The following is a 21,420-nucleotide window of genomic DNA, read 5'->3' on the forward strand; positions in this document are numbered from 1 at the left end:
ATTCAACACCTTCCGAAAGCTTACTCCTTCTTTTACAGAGGTAAGCATCAGAACTGCACACTCATTGTTGAGATAGCAAAGGAAGTCGACGTGTGTGCGGCCACATATACGATAGACTACTCTCACATTAGGCAAGCAAGCCACACCTTTCGGGTGCCCGTTTTGTTTCACCCCTTATTTGTGTGATCCATCGATAGAAAGGAAAAAAAACGCTTCTCGACTAAATGGCAAACTCCAAACAAAGAGACGCTAGCCACTTCGCTAGACACATCAGCCGGATTCGTGTCTAGTTCCCGTAAGTACCTTCCCTCAACCAGCAAAGAAGCTTAAACGAAAAATGAACGAAATCTACTAAGACAGACGGTGCAACGAACACGAGCCACCGTAAAAAGAAAAGTCTTTTCCATCATATGCCAGCCCAACCAGCTCCGGCTGTGGAGTCATATTTATCAAATGTCAAAAACTTTAATTGCCGTTTCTTGAGCCATCTCGTGCGCGCCAAGGCTTCTCCAGCATTTTTTTTTTTGTTCCACAAAAGCTTACCCTTATTTACCACCAACTCCCATCCATCCGTTTAAATACAAAATTGGATCCGGATCTCCGAGAACGAGTGTGTGGCACACGATTTGACATTTGGCGTCCCCATCACCGGTGGTTTTGGAGAGCAAACCGGACCTTCCCCGTTTTTCCTCTGGCGCTTAAAAGGAGCAAACTATAAAAGGAGCCCTGGTTCGCCGAGAAGCCAAAGCATGGCGACAAACGCCTTCCCAGACCCTAATCATACGGAGGGGAGCTACGATATAACCGGCACACGCCTTGCCAACTAGACGGCATGCTGATTTTGCGTGATCTCGCCCACTAAATCTGGACCGTCCTTCTTCATCTCGCTCCCTGCGCCAACTGTCTTACCCTTTTTCCCTACGTTACGTATTGCTCCCGAAGCGCGTCACGTTCGGGACCTTTCCTTGCGTTCCAACAACCAAATGTGAGGCAAAATATCGCGCACATTAAAACGCCGCCACGATGGTACTCGCTCTCGCACCATCTGCTAGCAGTTTCAGGTTGCTTGTTGTATAGCTGTTTATCAGGCAATCTCTATTACCATCCGTCGGTGAACCCGATAATGAAGTCGTTTGTTTTGCGACCGAAAGAAATTTCAATCCCACTCCGGGGAGTCCCTGCTGATGGTGCATCTTTTGGACCGTTGAATACCTTGGTACGATATTATGCATCTTCATATCCTGGTATTGCGGCATGAATCGTAATCGTATACGTATACGGACACTGATAATGGTACTCGGTTTTTGTACCCTTTTTGCTTCTATATCGACCTTCCCCATCGACCTTGACAATCGAAGCCGGGGTACGGAACATCATGCCGACATTGGCCCGTTGATACAGTTACAATGCGTCATCTGCACTCGTTCCGACGGCACACAGGCGCGAGGCGAAGTGCAAACGACATTACATCGTTTAAATTAATTGCCACCCCCTTGCACACGTTATCTTATCGCCACCCTACCGAGCGCGCTCTGTGTAAAGAAAGCTTGCAAACAAATTCCATCCAAACAACCGGACAGCACGCACCAGGGCTGAAGCAGTGAGCGTGTGTGTAACGCGCACTTATTACGATGTTGGTGGCGGTGCATCATGCCCCTCATGCTTCCTGCCACTTGCGTACACACACCAAAATGAAGAAAAACAAAACACATACCTTGTTCTGTTGGATGTTTTTCGGTTGATATCTCCTCGACAGCTACATACTCTCTCGTTCCAACATCATGCTCGTGTTTCTGTACATCCGTGACAGGTACGGGGACAGTTTCCTTCACCGTACCGTCCGCTACAGGACTATCACTTACAACAGTTACTTCCGTTTCACCGTCCACCAACACATCACCTGTGGTCACCGATTCGGTGCCCTGTTCAGACCCGACCGGCAACAACACATCCTCCACAGCATCTTCATCACTCACAGCGCGCTCAATGCCAACAATGATTCGCTCATGAATCTGTTGTATCTGCTCCGAACTGTCCTCGACGTCGAGCGGTTCGACTTGCGCTTTGACCAGCTCCTCAAAGTCACTCTCAACGGTATCGCCTACGACGATGTCTACGTCACCACAGATCGCATCGATATTGCTGTCCGTGTCCACTGCCCGATCGTTACCGTTCACGACCGTTTTCGTTTGATTCGCGTTTGCTAGCTCACTACCGATCGGTTCACCACTTTCCGGGACGGTGACACCCGTTTCGTTCACCTCATGCTCACCGCTAGCTTCCATCGTTGCGCTGTGCTCGATCGTTACCGGAGTTGTTTCGTCGACTTCCCGTTCCGGTCGAAGATCGTTCGCGTTGGTCGTGCTATCGTTGTGTACGGTACCGCTAATGTGCGGCACTACATTACCGTCCTGGCAGGTAATGTTCGGCTCTGTCTCCACGCTCACTTGCATCACATCATCTGCCTTATCAGTTGGGCTGAACGTGTTGTTTACCTTTTCATCCGACTCTACCGTCTGGTGTGGGATTTTGGTACCATGTTTCTTCAACGATCGCTCACTCGCATTATTGTCCACCTCTAAAGAATCATCCGAATCTACCGCATCTTGATCGTCCTCATCGCCACATTCTACCGGCGACACCTGATCACGCTCGTCTTCTACATCATCCATCTCATCCTTTTCCTCCTTTGAAAACTCAGAATCAGCAACAGCAGCTACGATACGGTTCACTTCACTCATCGGTTCGATACGGTGCCCGGTACCACCTGTGATGACTATTTTCGTCGACGGTACGGTTGCATGTGGCAGTTTGGCCGATTCGTCATCGAACGGTTTCTTGCGCTCCCGCTGCTGGTTATTGTTGGTGTCGTTGATAACAGTTTCTTCCGCCGTGTTGATAATAACTATCGGCCTAAAATGATGAAGGGTGGAGAGAAAAAAAACAGAGTACGATTATTATCATACTACGATATTTTGGAGATATCACAATCAGCAGCATGTTTTATTGCATTAGGGCGGGTAGGTAAACGAAAAAACTAATTTCAAATATAGAAACACGAAATACGCCTAATGGGTATGCAATCTGGCGTATCCAAAGTTGAGCGCCTTGTTAAAGCGAATGTATGCAATGTGTTGTACACGTAAGCTTTCACTTTGTGCGCAACAGAAAAGCTCTGAAAAAGCTCTCAAGCACTGTGGGTACACAATTGGACATATTGATGGGATTTTTAGTAAAGTAAAAAAGGGAATTTTTGAAAGACTTACGATGATTCTTTTCATAGCATTTTAACACTTTTTGTATGTGAAAATTATTCTATCGTAATAAATACATTTAAATCAAATGAAGGTAAAAAAATCATTCCAACTTACCCGTTATGTTGATGTTCGAGGGAGGAAAATTCTTCCTCCACCTCACCGATCGGTGGCAACAGGTTGGACGTCCAGGGGAAGTTAAAGTACGCCTCCGATGGACCACCGGACACAATCTCCGGTGGGCCCAGCTTTTCACCATCCTCATCACTGTACCCACCGTCACCGCTGAGGAACTGTTCCGGTGTCGTTGCTTCCCGCGACAGTGAGCTACTCCGGTCGTCCTCATCTTCCGACCGACCGTACAGCTTCTCCTCATCCTCATCGCTCGAGCTACTCTCAATGTACGTATGATCCTCGCTGGACAAAATCTTAATACACTTCCTCACCACGGACTCGGACGGTGGCAGTTCGTACCGACCTCCGCCAATCAATCCATCGCCGCCCGCCACTTCCATACCGTGCATGCCTTCACTTCCGACGGATCCTTCGAACCGTACGGGTGATGCGGGCGGTGCGATTGTTTCGATATCTTCCAGCACTTTCAACGGTACCGATACTTTCGGAAGAAAATCGATCAACCGCGGAAGATCGGTGGACGTTGACTGTTTTGCATCCGCTGGCGCTTTCTCTTCGGTGGATGAAATTTCCTCCTCCTTGCTATTCTCGGTCAGAGCACACTCGTGTATCACTTCGGTCGCTTCTTGCAGCCAGCTTTGGATCGTGTTATACTCCGACCCGAGCGGTGTTGAAGCTGCGGTCGATGTCGGCGTTGTCTCTGCTGTCGACGAACCAGACGATGATTGTTGCTGCACGCCACCATTCTGTGCGGGTTTTGCCGGCTTCAACCTTGGCGGTGGTACGACGATCGGTATTGGGACAGGTATCGGTGCTCGCTTCTTCGGCTCCACCAAGGCACCCTGCCGAGGTAAGGGTCGCGGTGGAACCGTTGCCTTTAGTTCGACATTTTCATACACCCCGTTCGGGTCGGGCTGCTGTAGCGGTGTCGATTCCGTGCTGCTCTGTCGACGATTTGCTGCCGCTCGATTCAGTACCATATTTTCGTACGGCTGCACCGTCTGTATGGTGACGTTTTCGTACGGCCCGTACGGTACGGTTACGTTCTCGTAGTTACGATTTTCATCCACCTTCATAATGGTGACATTTTCGTACTCGCCCGCAACAGGTGCGCCGCCGGTCGAGATGGTTGCGGGATGTGGTTTTTCCGCCGCCGGTACTTCCAGCTGAACCACGTTCGTTGTGGCGGTGATCGGTGCTGCTGGAGGCGGTGGTTTGAAGGTGAACAGGTTGGTCGTTTCAAACTTGCTCTCGAGATTAAACTCTTGCTCGAGCAGCGTGAAAGGCTTCAGTACCTTGGCCAGCTCAGCACTCTGCCCAATACCGGCCGGTCCACCGTGCGAAGGGATCGTATAGTCTTCGGACGAAAGGCTCGAACAGATCGAGAACTTATCCACCACTGTTGAGATGGTGCTGGCTGTATCATCTGATTCGGAAATTAAATCACTTATATCATCTGCAAAAAGATTGCTGTATGTTTCCGCATCCGGTGGTGGTACGAATGTGTCCGTGCTGGAGACAACCGATATAGTTCCTGGTCCCTGTTTAGCTGGTGGTCCTACATCTGTTGCGCTGGATGCATTTTGCTGCTCTGGCGCTACTTGCTTTCGTTTGTTTAGCTTCCGTGGAGGAACCGGTGGCGGTGGTGGTGGTGCACCTTTCCGTTCTGGAAGTTCTCCGCCTCCCCCTCCACCTCCGCCTCCTCCTACACCTTTACCATCCGTATTGGTACCACTCGTACCCGTAACACCAGCGCCTGTCTCACCGTAAAAGTTCTGTACCTTTCCTTCTCCGTTGCGTACCAACAGTTTGATGGCAACATTGCTGTCCTTTAGACACTTCACGCACTCAATACGTGTCATCCTACTTACGTCAACACCGTCAATTTCGAGTATTTCATCACCTTCGCGCAGATGACCCCAACTTGCCTGTACCCGAGAAGCAGGACTGTTTTCTGCACACGACTGTATGAACAATCGCTGTATTTTCTCGTTGCTTTTGGTGCCACCCTGAAACTTTAGTCCGAACCCGAGCCGTTCGCCCGGTAACCGATACACTAGCACCACTTCCGGTGCATTCTGTTGTCCGCCCGTACGGGAACCGCCGTCCCCACCGTGGTTGATGGACAGCACCGTCACGAACTGTGAATCGTCCAGCTCGTCACCGTGTGTCAGCTGCTCATCCGCACCGTTGACGGGTTTGCTAAGTCCAACCATATTGCTAAGCTCGACCGCACGGTCAGCGCCTGTACCACTGCTAGCGACAATCACGACCGGCTCTATCGCAGGTGGTACGATCGGTGATAGCAGCTGATCATCCACCGACACTACGGTTACATATTTTTCCATCTTTCACTCTCACTTTCCGATGGCCACCCCGCGCGGGTTTGGTTACCCGATTGCTTCGTTGCGCCTCACTTGCCAACCAGGGCAAACGAAGACGTTGCAGAGAGACGTTTGCTTACCGGGGTGGGGATATCTTATTCGCAAAGAGTCACGCACGTAAGAAAATGGACAAAAAATGGCTTCGATCGAAGCCGAACTACCGCGCGCACAGTTAGCGTCCAGAAGTTCAAACCGTGCAACACGCAACAAACACGCTGCTACTGCTTCACACCGCCTGGCAGAAGTGCAAGGAAGTGCATTCGTCACCGGCCGGGCACTGTTACATGCTGCAAAGGTACGGTGTGTTGGCTGGCAAGCATAATCCAGCTGAATCCACAGCTAAGCTTACAACTCGCTCCAATTCACTACCAAATGTTGCGTGATCTTCTGGCGTGACTATGGCGTCTGTGGATTAAACAAAAAAAAAAGAATAAAAAATATTAAAACAGTGCATTTTAAGAACGGTAGACAAGCTTCAATGATTTTAGGATGAATTTTACCCTCATTTTTTATCTATTAAGCTCTCTCTTTTATCTATAAAGCAAAACTGTCATTCGAAATGCATACTTTTAGGGGATTTTATCTTTTATAGCGATAATAACGGTTATTATTTTTAACTTTAATGTAACGCTCTGTAACGCTTTTTGTCCTTTCGTAAGATCCCGATTAGAACGACATTTTGGAGAGTGTAGAACTACTAACATCGTCATTTTTGTCAATTTTTGTATTTTTATAACAATTTAGTTGCAACAGAAGAAAATAAAAATGAATATATCAGTAACATAGTGAAATGATGCACATTATTAAGTGTAAAATTGCTGGACAAAAACTGTTATCAACTTTAAATCGGTTTGGGTCGTTTCCCTCTGTGAGTCACGAAAATATAGTGTGCTGGTAACGGAATTATAATGACACCAAACAACCCTATTGACATCGCGACCAATTGATAAATGTAATTAGAAATTCCTTCCTTTTTAAGAAGAATAAAAATCAACGTTCTACAGGCCATTTAAATACTTTTCACAACATGAGCTTGAGCAAAAAACCAAAATAAACAACTCTCATCACTCTCCCCTCCAAAAACCCAGTTACATACAGACACATGTACCAACGAAAGTGAAATTTCCACCGTAAAAAAAACAAACTAAGTTTCGAACCATTTGCAAATGATCGTACTCCTTCTGTGTGGCAGTGGGTGATTGGGTTTATCATAATTATTGACTTCCATTTCCATTGGCCATGAACGATATTTCCGATTCTATCGCAATTCGACATCGGTACGATATCTCTCATGCAAGGAGGGAATTTTCCTTTCCGTTCCTCCACCTCAAGATCTTCCTACAACCCTCCCTCTGTTCGCTCTTACTCGCTTGATCACCATTACGGTGCGCAATTTAACAACCGCTCGAACAATTCCGCCTATTACCGCTCATAAAGCCAGCTATCTGTAGCATCTTCCCTCCCTGAAGGCCTGCTGGAAGCGAAACCGATGCGCGTGCGTCTGCGCTGCTACACAGCCCGTGGGGGGCTGGAGCTAACAATTGCGTTCATTTCTTACGAACGATACAAATTAGCCACATAGATAGTGTGGCGATGATGATCATTCGCGCAGCAGCAGAAAGGAAAGTAAATGCTAGGCGCCTACTCTTACCGAAATGGTAAGGTTGGGTTGTTTGTTTGTGTTCCGTTCGTTAAAATCGAAATTAAATGGCCGGCCTTTGGGATGAGCCGTGAGCTATTTTGATGGATACAATTTCGATACAAAAAAACACAAAAATTAATAAATAAAACTATAGGAATTGCAACTGGTTTTAGTTTTAACTAATGAATAACAGCAAGTTTTGATACGTCCGTTGCACGTGGCGCTCGGGATCGAAGAAAGCAAACTAAGCCACTCTTCCCTTGACAGCTACTGTCTTAAACTTAATATAATATAAAATCCATGACAAATCGATGAACGCAACAATTTACACCAAGGGCAAAAAGTTTTGTTTGCAAAACAATCGTTACTGAAGCATAAACGGTGCATAAAATCCGAAACACAAAACAAAACACCAAATAACGTAATAATGAAAATCAAAGCACAACTTTTCATATCTTTTTTTTTCTCTTTTAGAGCAGCAAACTTGCCTGATTGACGCTTAAAAGAACTAACAAAACCATTTTAAAAGGCGTTTAATATCCGTTCAAAAATGTGCTCATTATCGATGAATCGAATTCGTGGCAAGTCGAATCTTGCAAATTGACGCCAGCATCAAAACCACCCTCCTCCTTCCACCCCCATCACTCTCACCACCCCTAAGCCCGAATTCATATTTATCGCCATGTGCGGATCATGTATCGGTGCGATTGCAATCGTTCGCTAATACATTTTCCCGACTGTGCTCTTCAAATTACCTTTCTAATGACAACTTTACGATCCACTGACATCGATGACCGACGATTTGTGGCACCGAATCGCACCGGTTGAGGGGGAATTATTTTCACTTTTACTTTAATAAGTGAGCTTTACTACTGTCTGGCTGCTTACATTTTCGTTCAGCCTTGTTGCTACCGTACCGTGATTTCTATCGTTTTCCTTCCATCCGACTCAACAACAACAACAGAAAGAAACGATTAGATCATATCCGTTCGGTTTTGCTTCGGCAAGATGAACCAAGACAGAAACAAAACAAGCATCGCTCATTATCACGGTGCCGCATCTATGTGCAGTGCACCACACGTTTGGCGAAGATAATTGTTGCAGCATAAATTACACGACTTTCCGCCACTGGCTCCATCTCGTGCTCCATGAACCGATCGATAAGTAGTCGAAGACGAGAGGAAACGAATGAGAGAAGGAGAAGGTACTAATCATGTATTCTCCACATCTTTGAGCTTCCTATCTTCACCATGGTCTTTTGAAGCAGTGCGAAACAGTTTAATGAAAAGACCGATTTTCAGGTGCGAATTGGTGCGAGCTGCTGCTGCAGATGAGGTGCAATGTGGAAAATTGCGAAAAAATGCCAAACCTCTCGTTTAGTGCCAACGCCGAACGATGGCGTCAATGATGTGCCGCCATCAACGGCGTACGTTCCTCTTAGGCACGTTTTACTCGCGACCATCGGCATGAGGTAATCTTTCGAGCGCACTTCCGATTAGGAGTGTTTAAATTTGTTTTTACTCATCTCGCTCCAACACCAAAAAAACTGATCTAATTCGTACCCTTTGCAAACAAACGGAAGGATGAACAAAAGATTCGAGGGAAACAAAAATTAAGCCCGAAACGCATTTAACAACTCTTTCTGTTACGAAATGCGTTTTAACACATGGCAATCGAGTGTGCTCGAGAGGGAGTCAATCTCATGTCGACCGTGAAGTGAACTAAAGTTGGATGAAGTCAGCTAAAAAGGGATGCTTGCATGGTTTCCGCATATCGCAGGCCTAAACATAATTTTAAAACACTTCAATCTAAATGGAAAATTTCAAAAACCGTCACACATTGAGGCGATGGTTTATTAATTATGCAGCAAGGGGTTGTTTTACGAATAACAGCATCACAAAATATTAATAAGAAAAAAAATAAAACAGTTACAATAATATAACAGGTTGATATTTGATGAAATTTTGATTTAATGGAAAAAGATGCAATAATATTAACAATTCATAATCAAAAAATAAATTACCGAATTGATTGTATTATCCCGTTGCTTTTATTTTATTATCAAGTTTTCTATTTTAAAGTACAATTCCCAATACAATGTTAATTTAAATATTTAACATCAAGAGCAAATACTCTTCGCTCATCGCTTCTATTTTTTACAACCATCAATAATCGTATTCAGCAAAGCATGTACAAAAACCCCATCATCTGGGTGACTCAATGGTACGGTAAAAAACCCCACCCTCCAAATCCCCGTGCCGGCCTGATGTCAACCTGCGCCACTATTTTGCATATGTATATTTAAGCTTCTACTTTGAAGAAAAGATCAAAACGGCATATATCACCTACCACAACAAATCACCGATTTGGGAAACTAAAGAAACAAACCTGTTCCCAACCGGTGTGTAGTTATTTGGTTTTTGACCTCCGTAGACTTCTTTCGCTTTTGTCTTTTTTTGTGCATTAATTATGCAGCTAGTTCACGATCAACATCGCAAAAAAATAAGCAATCTTGTACGCGAAAGAGAAAGGGTGTGTCGCTAATAGGAAGAGGAGGAGGAAATATTCATCTCCAGCATTTTCTCTCATAGAGCGAAAGTTTTCGGGATATTCATTTACATGCTTTCGATTTTCAAAAATCCTGTCATGTGCAGAAACCCCATTAAGCTTTAGATAGGAACGATTCATTAAAATAAAACCAATATATCACCTCATAATTGATTGAAAACTAATAGTCTGTTATTTTTCGATGAACTCATAGTAGACAACCTGTTTTCATGTCCCACCAAACAGAAAGATAAACAGATTTAAGCATGTATGCCTTTAAGAGCAGCCTTTAAGGAAATACTTTGCTAAATAATTGTATGATTTTATTTTAAATAAATTAAACAATATTCAACAACTTTCTTATGGCTCTTATGGAAAAATACGACTCGGCAGGACCGAGAATCAAATCCCATCCGGACTGTCTGATCCCCGAAGCAAGGACTGACTATCCGGCCACGCGTTAGAAATAAGTCTAATAAACCAGAAATGACCTTAAAAGGACGTTGAAGTCAATAATAGAGAGATAGAGATAGAGAGAGAGAGAGTCAGAAAGGGGAATATCATCCGAATTCATCCGTTCACCCGTTTACTCGAGATCCAATGGCACCTAAATTGTCCTCGACATCGTCATATTCAACAATAAACCTAAATAAAAATAAACCTGATCAGATAGATGCATTGGAAAACGAAATGTACGGTAGATCATACACCTTAACTGTCCTAAAAGAAATACTAGTGATTTAGGTACTTGAACTCTATACATCTTTTTCATCGAATATTCTTCGAAGATTTAAACAATTTCACATTTTAAAAGTCGTAAAAAACGTGGAAAAAAGGCTTGTATTTTTCCTTAGTTTAATTAATAAACTATACCCTTACGAAGGAGGAGGATCCATTCGGGATTTGAACGTAGACCTGGGCGGATAATTTGAATCGCATGCTACTACGCTACCGGTTGTATTATTTGACGGATCACTTGCGTTGCTGCAAAAACGCATATATCAATTGCAAACCTCATATCCCCAAATATTTGAACAAGGTACTGGATACATTCAATAATATTTTTTTGCCATTAACAACTTCCCAATATTTTGACAATAAACAGACAAAACAATAATAGCTTTTAATTTATTTTAGTTATATTATTTTATAACAATTAGTTTTAACATTCAATTTGGATAATAATTTTCTAGCTTTACATACAGATAAATTATTTTGAAATTGGCTAAAAAGAAATATTACGGCTTCAAATTGCATTTGATTATACACAAAAATGCTACATTTATTCTTATTTAACTTTAAAACCATTTGTCATTATCTTCAACAGTTGTTATGAAATATTTAGCGATTATTCACGACATATTTCAAGTTTTCCGTTCGATCATCAGAAAAATCAAACGATTAATCTCTTACAACCACTTACCATCGAGGAGTAGCTTAAGCTACTAAAAGCTAAAAGCATTTGCGCACCGATTTGCGAAAGATCCGCCGGGCGTGCAATTTGATCTTCGTATCTGTGTGTGTTTTTTTTTTGCCAAAAGTTCATCGGGTCAATGTTACAAAACGCCAAAAACCAAGGAAATTCAACCAACCAAAAGCAGCGAATTGTTGGCAATCGATGGTAAAGTCTGGCGTTCGTCGCTAGTCAACTCACCTCCCCCAGTTACACACTCACTCAGAGTCAAGAGTCCAAGTTTGTTTTTCCACCAGTACAATTTTCGGTAGCATCAACATCATCTCCACCAAATTCATTTTCCCTAGGGGGAGGATTTGCCCACTGACTGGTGATGGGGGCGATGGGGATCAAAATCACTCACCAGTTCAAATGATTTTCATAACAACGACAAAACAAACGGTCTCCCCCCCCCCCCCCCCCTCCCGCGTTCGTGTGTGGATTAATCCGAACAAAAATCTCCCGAAAAAGCAAACCACGCGTGCCGTACTTCACCCGGTTAACTGTGATGATTGGGCGCTGTTGTAATCCAAAAGCTTTGGGTTTATAGTGTGCGTGTGTGTGTTATTTTTAATTCTTCTACAGGTGGTAGCTTTTAATTGGGGTAAAAACAAGAGACGCTACCCACCAATTCGAGACAAGAGGAGGAGGATTTATCGGCGTTGTTGAATGTGATACGGTTCGGTGCATCCCATGATGAAAAGTGAAGTTTCAGTTTTTTTTGGGGCCACAGAGAGAAAGGGAAAGAGCATGTGTGTGTATTACATTGTTACACAATATGGAGAAAATTGCGTGGGAAAACAGGGCAAAAATATAATGTACGAGGTGCTTTTGGCTACCCTGAAGCAAGTTGTCAGCGATTGCGCTTGTTAATTAATAACTACATCATTTCACAAAACAGTTTAATGGATGTAATAATATAATAAAAAATGTAAGAAAACGGAGTTAACACACGATTCGAATAAAACAGAAAATTAATCACTTCTTTTTCGAACATTTGTGTTTTTTTGTACAATGATAAGGAAAAACCAACAATTCTTTTACGATCATCGATCATCGTCTGTGTCTTATGTGGTTTCACGCCTTGTTTTTCTTTCCCTACCTACCTCCGTTGAACATATTCCACATGCACCTTCTCGACACGGCGCATAATGTGTGCTATAATTGAAAAAGCTGTCTAGGTTATGGTTAAAATAATGCGCCTTTGTGGCCACCACTGGCCTGACATTGACTGCGGTTTCTCTTACACGCCGGCTTGTGGGCTATGAACGAATACAGATCATCTTCGCCCTGTGTGAATCTGATCCAAACACCGGGGCAAGATGATCCTCTCTCAGGCAATATAGTTTAGCCGTGAAGTTTAATCAAATTATTGTTTGAAATTGATTCTTAATTTAAGGAAACCGGAACACGGTTTTGGCATTTTTATAATACCACAAAACGAAACACATCTCTTCCTTCCTCACGTGTCATGTAAAACCCCAAAAAAAACTCCCGCATGTAAAATGATGCTTCGAAGTTGCAATAGTTTCTCTCTCGCATACTCTGGCCTATAGGAAGAAGTGGAATAAAGCGTTTCAAACAATCGATGTCATTTTTTTTCAGCATCAAATCATTTATCAAGATTTTTGAACTAAAAAGAAAACCACCAACAGTACAGTATCCCCCTAACGAAAACGGAAAGTGGTGATGGGTGCCGTTGGTGACTTCACTTGACTTTTCGCTTTGACATTTCCGAAACCGGGGGACGGTCGTGTGGATCGTGTCTGCGGTTTGTACCGCATCATCGTATGGGATGTCGTTCGGGCCGTGAAGAAAAGGTCAAACGAACGATTTATTGAATACAATGATAAATTTTACGATCTTTTTGGGGTAAGCGTGCGAATTGCTGCAATTTTACCATGGCGGAAAGATTGCGCCAGTTGTTTTTTAGTATGTTGCTTCATTGGGCGCAACCACACAACAACAAAAAAAACTAGCAAAAGAGGTCAGCACAGCAAAACCACTTCCGATGTGAGGTGTATTAAATGGAAAGTTGAAAATCAAAAAGCTCAAAGCAAAATTTAATGCTACCGGATTTTGCTATATACATCGAAACGCATAATGAGGCGTTAGTAAACAATTTTTGGCAATGTTTTTGGGTGTCTTTTTTTTTACTTCGCTTTTATTGAGTGACTGTTTGCTTAGCACTTTAGATCATAGTTTGATGCTAATGTTATGCACACGGTTGTTGTTGATGTGAAGGGTTTGAAGTGTTTCCTGGTGACCTTTGTGTACATTGCAGCGTATGATCGTACTGTTTCCGCTAAAATGGACGTAACACTTTCTCCGTGTATGTAGAGTGAAGTGAAATGATGATTTTTTCGATAATAAATTGAGTTTTAATGCAAAAAAGTAGATGTTCAATCCATTTACACAATTCTTTCTAAAAAGCTGTTACACTACGACCTTTAATTACAGGATGCGTCAAATTGAGTTACAAATGTTTTAAAATTCCAATTGGAGCGACTACTCTATATGTTTTTGATGAATAGATAAAAAGAACAATAGTATATATTGAAGCTATAGTAGATATTCGAAAGACAAAACAAGATTACTATATCTAACCTCAAATTCCACCATATTGCTGCTGATCGATACCTATGCAACTTTTTATATACAACCATATTAAGAAATTTTATTCAGCTCTAAAAGATTAAAACCTTGAATTGGATATTTCATAACAAGTAATATTGTTTGAAATTTCTTAAACTCAACAAGACATGCAAATTAGACGTAACTAAAATTCTTTTTTGTGCTGAGGATCTCATCAAACTGTTGTTGTGTTACTTACTAATTTGACTGAAATTTAAATAGATATAAAATTTATATGTTTTCGATTCATCACTTAGGAGGTTTAGTCGAAAGATCATGTAGTCGATATCTGGATACTTCCCTAATGACTTTACGTCATTGGATGGATATTGACGAAATCTAAGGCAAATACTTCTCGATATCTTGGGCTATTTCCCAGGAAATTCTGATATCATGCTATATGCTACGAGGAAATTATAATCGCTAATAATCTCTTGTAAATCTCTAATAACTGTGTAAATCAGATGCGAATACGGTACCAAAGTATTTTGCTTCTTGAAAAAAAATTAAATTCTGCCTATTTAGGTGAACATTGAGTTGTAGAGTTTATTTATCCTCAACCTCGGCCTGAAGCCAGGATAGACAACTGCTATGATTTTAATGTGTGACTTCGTTTTACTGAAAAAAGTACTGATCAGTTCGCTGGGAAAAGCTCTAAATAGAATTCTTGGGTAGACTTGGGTAAATAATTTGGTAGAAATTATGTCTACCGGACTTTTCCAAGTAAAACGCGCCTAAGAATTTATTGAGACTTTTTTTGTCAGATAAAATTGTTAAATTGTAAATAAAGAATTACACTAGGAACATTCAATTTACATGAGGCCATTAAATATGTCGAAGTAGTTGTAGTATTCATTATATTGAATTCGTTTTCTTACTTCCAGAACTTCATATGCTGATGCAATATGCCGATAGAATAAAAGTATATTGATTTTTAACCGCATCAGCATAAATAAATAACAATCTAAAGCTCAACAAATATACATATGCTGATCTGTTAGTAAACCATCACGCGCAATATTATGTTCCAGTCTTGTGCTGTATTTTCCTGAAGTTGTTTCAGTTTCCATGTCTTGTTTACATTTTCAGAAGTAATGTTTAATCTTCTTTCACTTTTAAACTCTACCATCTTTAGAATTCTTCTTCTCTTCTACGAACTCATCAACAGCATTTAAGACAGCATAACAAAACATAATCTATGCCTTCATCTGTGTTGTCCAAGTTCCATTTCTTTCCTTCTTATCTTTCCTCACACATCTAAAAGAAACGGTCATGCAAACACGCATAATTGCATATCGGGAGCGGTAAATATTAATTTACAATGAGCGAATAAGTGTTAATTCAAACGAACCCAGGTATCATGCACTCACGCATGTGGCCACACATTTTTTCTTTCCTTGTCCCCGTTCCACGTTGGCATACGGGCGAGCCTCGAGAGTCAGTCAACCAGTCCATGTGGCGCATCCATGTGCCATAATGCAATTCGGTGTGAGAAGATGCTATTTGCGTGTGGTGTAAGGCGCCTGCTTTAGCGGTAAGTCAGCAGCCACCGCCGTCTGTTGGCGATGATGTGTCGACCGCACGCCACGACAAAGAGAAAATATGTAAATGGAGAGCCGTTTTCATTTTGTCGCCCGAATGTGGATTTGTTGCACTCAAGATTGTACTATTCTACGAGTGCCATTCGTTGTGGTGTCAATGGATAAAAGCAACCGGATATTAAGTTTGTTTACTATTTTTAAGTTTTTATTCTTTATAATATAAAAAAATATTTAATTTAATTATTTAATACATTTTTATTTCAATTTGATAATTTAATAAAACTACGAAAAATTCTGTTCAAAATTCTCCAAATAAAATTATCCAAGTAAAGGCAACGGACTTACATATGTTTAAATCATTCCATTCGAATTGGTTTTTTTCCTTCATCATCTTCGACTAACACAAGGTTTCATACAATATGTTTAATACAAAGAAAAGTTTAACAATTAAAAAAAATCTTTCGCAAAACTTAAACACTAATCTGAAAGTGAAGTTAAATTGAACTTAATCAAGCTACGTCAAAAATTGGCCACCTTTTCGGCCGGGCTTCCACAAATTTCATGCGGGCCAGTGATGGGCGAGAAAGTTTCGACCGGAATGCAACATAGGCATCGCTGAAGAAAAAGAAGATAAAAACCCATACACACACACACGCGCACATACAAATCTTTTCAACAAACGTTTGCCTTTTGGCCCGAACTCGCTAACAGCATCCGCTTCGTGCTATTAAACTATTTAAATTATGAAATTAAAATGTAACTCACACTAACCAATTGAGATAACAAACCACAGGAAAACGGGGAAGTTAGAGATAGGAGGGAAGAGTAAGCGATTTTTCTCCAGCAAACTGTTGTAAACATTGCAAAAAAATAAATAACAAAAATGGGAGAAAAAAAACATACCACAACATGCTACCAGGGTACGTGCCGCCGAAGTTTGACGGACGGAAGGTTAAAAGCTTCGCTTATGTTGGCTTCCAATGTTTTTTTTTCTCCACCTTCCAGCCTACACAATATATTGCTTTCTTCTTTTCATCTACCTTCCCACGGGTGCATTGCTTTGGCTGCGGGTGAAGAGAGTGAACAGTAAGAAAAAAGTAAAACTATCTAAACTATTGCAGACAGCAATGAAAAACCGGCGCCTCCAGTTGTGGTGGATAGGAGAGCACTAGGGTGGGAAGGAAAGGGAAAAGACCCGAAAGTAAAAACTTTGCACTTTTGCAGTTTAACCCGAAGCGTCCGTCTGCTAAATCTATACACAAATCCATCGTCCAAAGCAACATTAGCAGTGCGCGGACATACATCTCGGCAAAACGATGCAGCCGAATGGCGGGAAGAAACTTTCCCAGCAAAATGATCACGAACGACCACGCGCATAGTGGGGGCAGTTAAAATGACGCAGAGCTAAAATTCACCCTCCAGATGGAATGTGAAACTTCAAAAATTCATTCGTAGAGATTATCATTTTTCTCTTCCACGATGGGTCCATTCGCCGTACCTTGCCAAAGTCTTCAATAAGATATCAACAACATTGAAGCCACTCAATGATCATCTCGCAGACGCCCAATGTGGCACCCTATCCCCGCTCTGTTGGAAATTCCAGCCCGAAAACAATGAAAAAAGACACTCCACTAATACCGTTTCCAACTTTATCCGCATGATGCCTCGCTATTATTGGTGCGGTACAAGAACCCCTTTCCTGTGATCACGTGTGTGCATCATGAGATAATCGTTCAGTCGATATTAAATAAACCGTTAAAGTATAGCGTGTGACTCTCGATCGGTTCCGAAGCCAGAGGAGGTTTGATGGACGACTGCCAAACACGCATCATTACCGGACACATTCTCAAGCGGTGTGGTACTGGATGCCGGGTGTTTTCACCTGTTTAGAGCTGTACGCAAAGACTCCATCAATGTGCTAACTGCGGCAAACGTTATTCGGAATGCTACTCGAGATTCCATGATTTTTGGTCTGCTGGCAATACCGTTAAGAGAAGTATCGCCGTGGTCGATCGGTTCGATACTAAGAATGAATATCTGCACTCCACCGGTGATGGCATGCGATCTCCCGTGAAGATTAGGAGCTGAGCAGGCACGCAAACGCCATACGTTGCAAATGTGGTGTGAGTTGTCTTGCAAAAAAACTCAAATGAATCCAACAGTTCATCCATTAACAAGTAAACAAAAAAATTAGGTTGAAATTATAATAAACTACCATTGGCACACTTTTCCAATCGGCAGCAACAAACGGCTGCTTTAACATTTTTATTGGAAGAATTAAAATGTAAGATAATTTTCCATGCTTATTTATACCATTCTTTCTGTTAACAATTCTTACTTGAAAGGTTTTTAGAAACTCGAATAACTAACACCTTTCTGGATTTTCTGACGGACTTACTAACACCATCCCTTCATCTCAGTTTGAGCCAATGACGTCCATTGGGAGTTCCTAAAAGTCCTTTGCGGAATGGGTCGGAATGGATTTCGAGTCTAATTTGCTGTACGATAGTGAGCTCATCATACAACTCGGAGAGCTCGTCATTATAGCGACTCCACTATTGTACTTCCACAGATACGAGGCTAACAAATCCTACAGACTATTGAGACTACTGGAACTATGATGTATACAGTCGTAGCTGTGAACGTCAGGACAAGTGCTCTGAGTGGAGAAGTTACCTCAGACTTTCAGATCTTTGATGATAGCAAATGGATCTTGACAACTTACCATTCACCATCACCTGATATGGTAAGCTTGGCTGGGATTCTAAAAAACCATCTTTGTGTCGTATAGTTTTACTCTGGTTATGCTACTAGCACTATACGAACCAGAATTGCTGATAAAATACGCAAAAAAGGTTTCTATTGAGCGATAAATAAAGAATTGATCCACAAAATGCCGATTATGCTATGTTACGTGTTAAAAGTGATACAATAAAACAATAAATAAAAATTCTTCCAAATAATTCCAAGTAAAGGAGTGTAGAATATCCTGGTGCCATTTAATCGGGTGCCAGATTATCCATGCATCTAGAAAACGACAGCTTAAAAGGCGATTTGATATATAAACTATTAAACCGATGACAGCAAAAACTGAAAGCTAAAACTCTTAAAGTTAAAAAGGTTTTGTTTTGAAACAATAAAACAAATTGCCAACCAAAGTGAATTAAACCGTGGATTTATAAAACCCCAACCAAAAATGCAATAAATATTTATCAACCAGAGGAGTTGTGCCTATTACCCGTGCTATACGCTTATCCGGTCAGGGTTCTATTGCAAATTTTAGTTGGTTTAGCTAATAAAACATTTTACCATAACCATAATTTAAATTAAATGCTATCAGAATTCGATTGTTTAAAGCCACAAACAAACCCTCAGAAAAGACTTGGTGCTTTGAACAATTCCGTCAACAGAACATAACTTCTTACAGTAATATTCTCGCAAGAACATGCAACAAAAAACATGCTCCAGTATGACTCCCACTTTCAACCCACCTCTACCATATGTTCTCCTTGACCTACAACCAACACACCCATGTCGTACGCGTGTGCTGCACCAGAACGGAATATGTTTTGTGGCGCCCCAAAATGGCACCAGCAGATCGACATTTTCCGCCCGTTGAAGATCATTTTTCTGTCACCTCCTCAAGGTGACGCGGGTCTGGTAAAGATTTTTTGTTGGTTGCTAAACCGCCCATTAACGGTTCCCCCGGACACGAGCCTTTGACGGTGGTCTATTTTGCAGGCGGCGTGGATTGGGTATGCTAAGAAGTCAAGGCTGCTTGAGAGAGCGTCCAAGCGACCAAACGCAGCAGCATCAACAAGAACAGCACGGCTATTTATGCTATTTGCAACGGTTCAGCACCAGCCCGTCGTTTTTCTTTAACCGTGGGTCGTGAAGCACCATAAATGGTATGTTTCGGTTGTGTAGGCCACAGGGAGCACAGAGTGACAGACTGCTGCTCAATTACTAATGGTACGTATTGAAAATTACATTTTTGATACCTTTCAACAATCGATTATGTCATCAATATGCTTTGTGTTTTGTGTTCCTTTTTTTCATTTTTAATGATTTCTTTTACAAGTTTTTGTTATTAAATTATTAAGTTATTTAAAGAGAACTTATTTGATTTTCAAACATTATTTTTTTTTAAATTGCTAACATTTTCTTATGAAAATAAAATTGTTTTATTACTTCACATTATCATAACTGATAGGTTTCATTAACATTTATATGCTTGCGACTGCGTCAGGACATTTGTTTAAATCGTTAATGTAATTAATAAAGCATTTGAGGTAGATTGAATTTTTAATATATTATCTATTTTCCAATGTCACATTACTTTTAAACACTTAAAAATTAAAAACTTTTTAAATTTCTAATTAAATTTTTGATAGTTCAATGTTTTTTTCTTCTTTCTAATGATGCTCCCACCATAAACTATCAGCAATGGTTTAGTTTAACGAGCCTCGCTCGTTAGTTTCCTAAGATTCACTTAGAAGATCATTTCATATGTTAATGCTTTGTAGAGAATTGATCCATGTAACATAATTACGGCCACACTTGAAAATCACTTTTTATACGCAAAAAAAATCCATTTAAAATTACAAGCCGTTTTAAAACACCTCTAATGATCGACATAATTTAGAAAATAAAAAAACAACTAAATTTAGCTACGTTTAGTGTATTCTGATGTTAATTTTTTAATAAGATATTTTAGTTAAACATTTTTGGTATAATGCCGTGTAAATAGTGTTTGAAAATATTACGGACTTGGGTTAAATTATACACACAAATTAAGCAGAAATGCTTCGTGAACAATTATTTAGTCACAAAGTTACAATTGAGGGAAAATTAAAAATATTTTAAAAATGTAAAATGTAAAATATAAAATGTGAAAAAAATCGTATTAAAATGTGAAAAAAATCTTATAAAAATTTATGGCATAAAATCTTATTATAACTCATGAAAATCCTGCTTAATCACCGAAACTATCAAGATTATCAGCATAGTAGATTAACAGATGCAAATTTAATGAATGAAACGATTTTATCTAATGCAACAACATAAGTGAACTGTTAAACAAGCACACACACACACACAAACAGTACATCATCAATTACAATTCCCGCCTTCAAATGCATTCATTTCAGTGGAAAAATAAACCTGATGTCCCTATCAATTCCGGTGCATTTTCATCTCGAAATTGCCCTTCACCTGCCAGATAAAAGAGAGTGCGCGCGAGCTAACATTCCGCGTGATTGATCGCCCTTTTGCAATATCTAATTGCATCAATCGGAAGATAAGGAGGGTAAGGAAAAAAAAAAGAAACGAGCGCTCATACACATATCTATTAACTTCAACTGGAACTGAATCTCCGAAAGTGAAGCCATCCCGAATGTCAGATCGATTGCGTTGTCACCGTCCATATGAGATCGAGTCATTTCCGAAGAAAGGGAATGGTGGTTGAGGGGGGGGAACTTTTATCACCCAAGCGCCATGTGACAGACTCCAGCCAGGAGACACGACCGACGTGAGATGCATGCCCGATTGCATTAAATTAACCATCAACAATGGAACACCGGTGCAGTCATCGTATGCCGGAAAAAGGCAAACGCACCACCAACGGCTGTGCGTTCACCCGCGCTACAGACGGTTTCGGATGCAAACGCATAAAATATATATGCTACACTTTTTGCACATTTTATCCGCTGCAATAGACACCCGCGACATTAAAGCAAAACCCTTGCCTATTTCCACGAACGCGGAAAGGAAAGCACTAATCAACTAAAGAATGATTGCGCTGTGTAGCGCCGGATCGCTTGTCGGAATT

General features: G+C 41.2%; 1 protein-coding gene across 1 annotated transcript in view; it reads right to left on the reverse strand.

Annotated features, from left to right (window-relative positions):
• LOC125766944 (uncharacterized) overlaps positions 1–21,420 on the reverse strand; it is a 215,441-nt gene that overhangs the window by 179,550 nt on the left and 14,471 nt on the right. Inside the window, exons 3-4 of the mRNA XM_049433054.1 lie at positions 3,372–6,178; positions 1,715–2,913 (exon numbers count right to left, since the gene is read on the reverse strand). Coding sequence (XP_049289011.1) covers positions 1,715–2,913; positions 3,372–5,737 — 3,565 coding nt within the window. The 5' untranslated portion in view covers positions 5,738–6,178. The remainder of the gene's footprint in view (positions 1–1,714; positions 2,914–3,371; positions 6,179–21,420) is intronic.

This window comes from Anopheles funestus, chromosome 3RL (genome assembly GCF_943734845.2).
Source record: "Anopheles funestus chromosome 3RL, idAnoFuneDA-416_04, whole genome shotgun sequence".
NCBI classification, from domain to species: Eukaryota; Metazoa; Arthropoda; class Insecta; order Diptera; family Culicidae; genus Anopheles; species Anopheles funestus.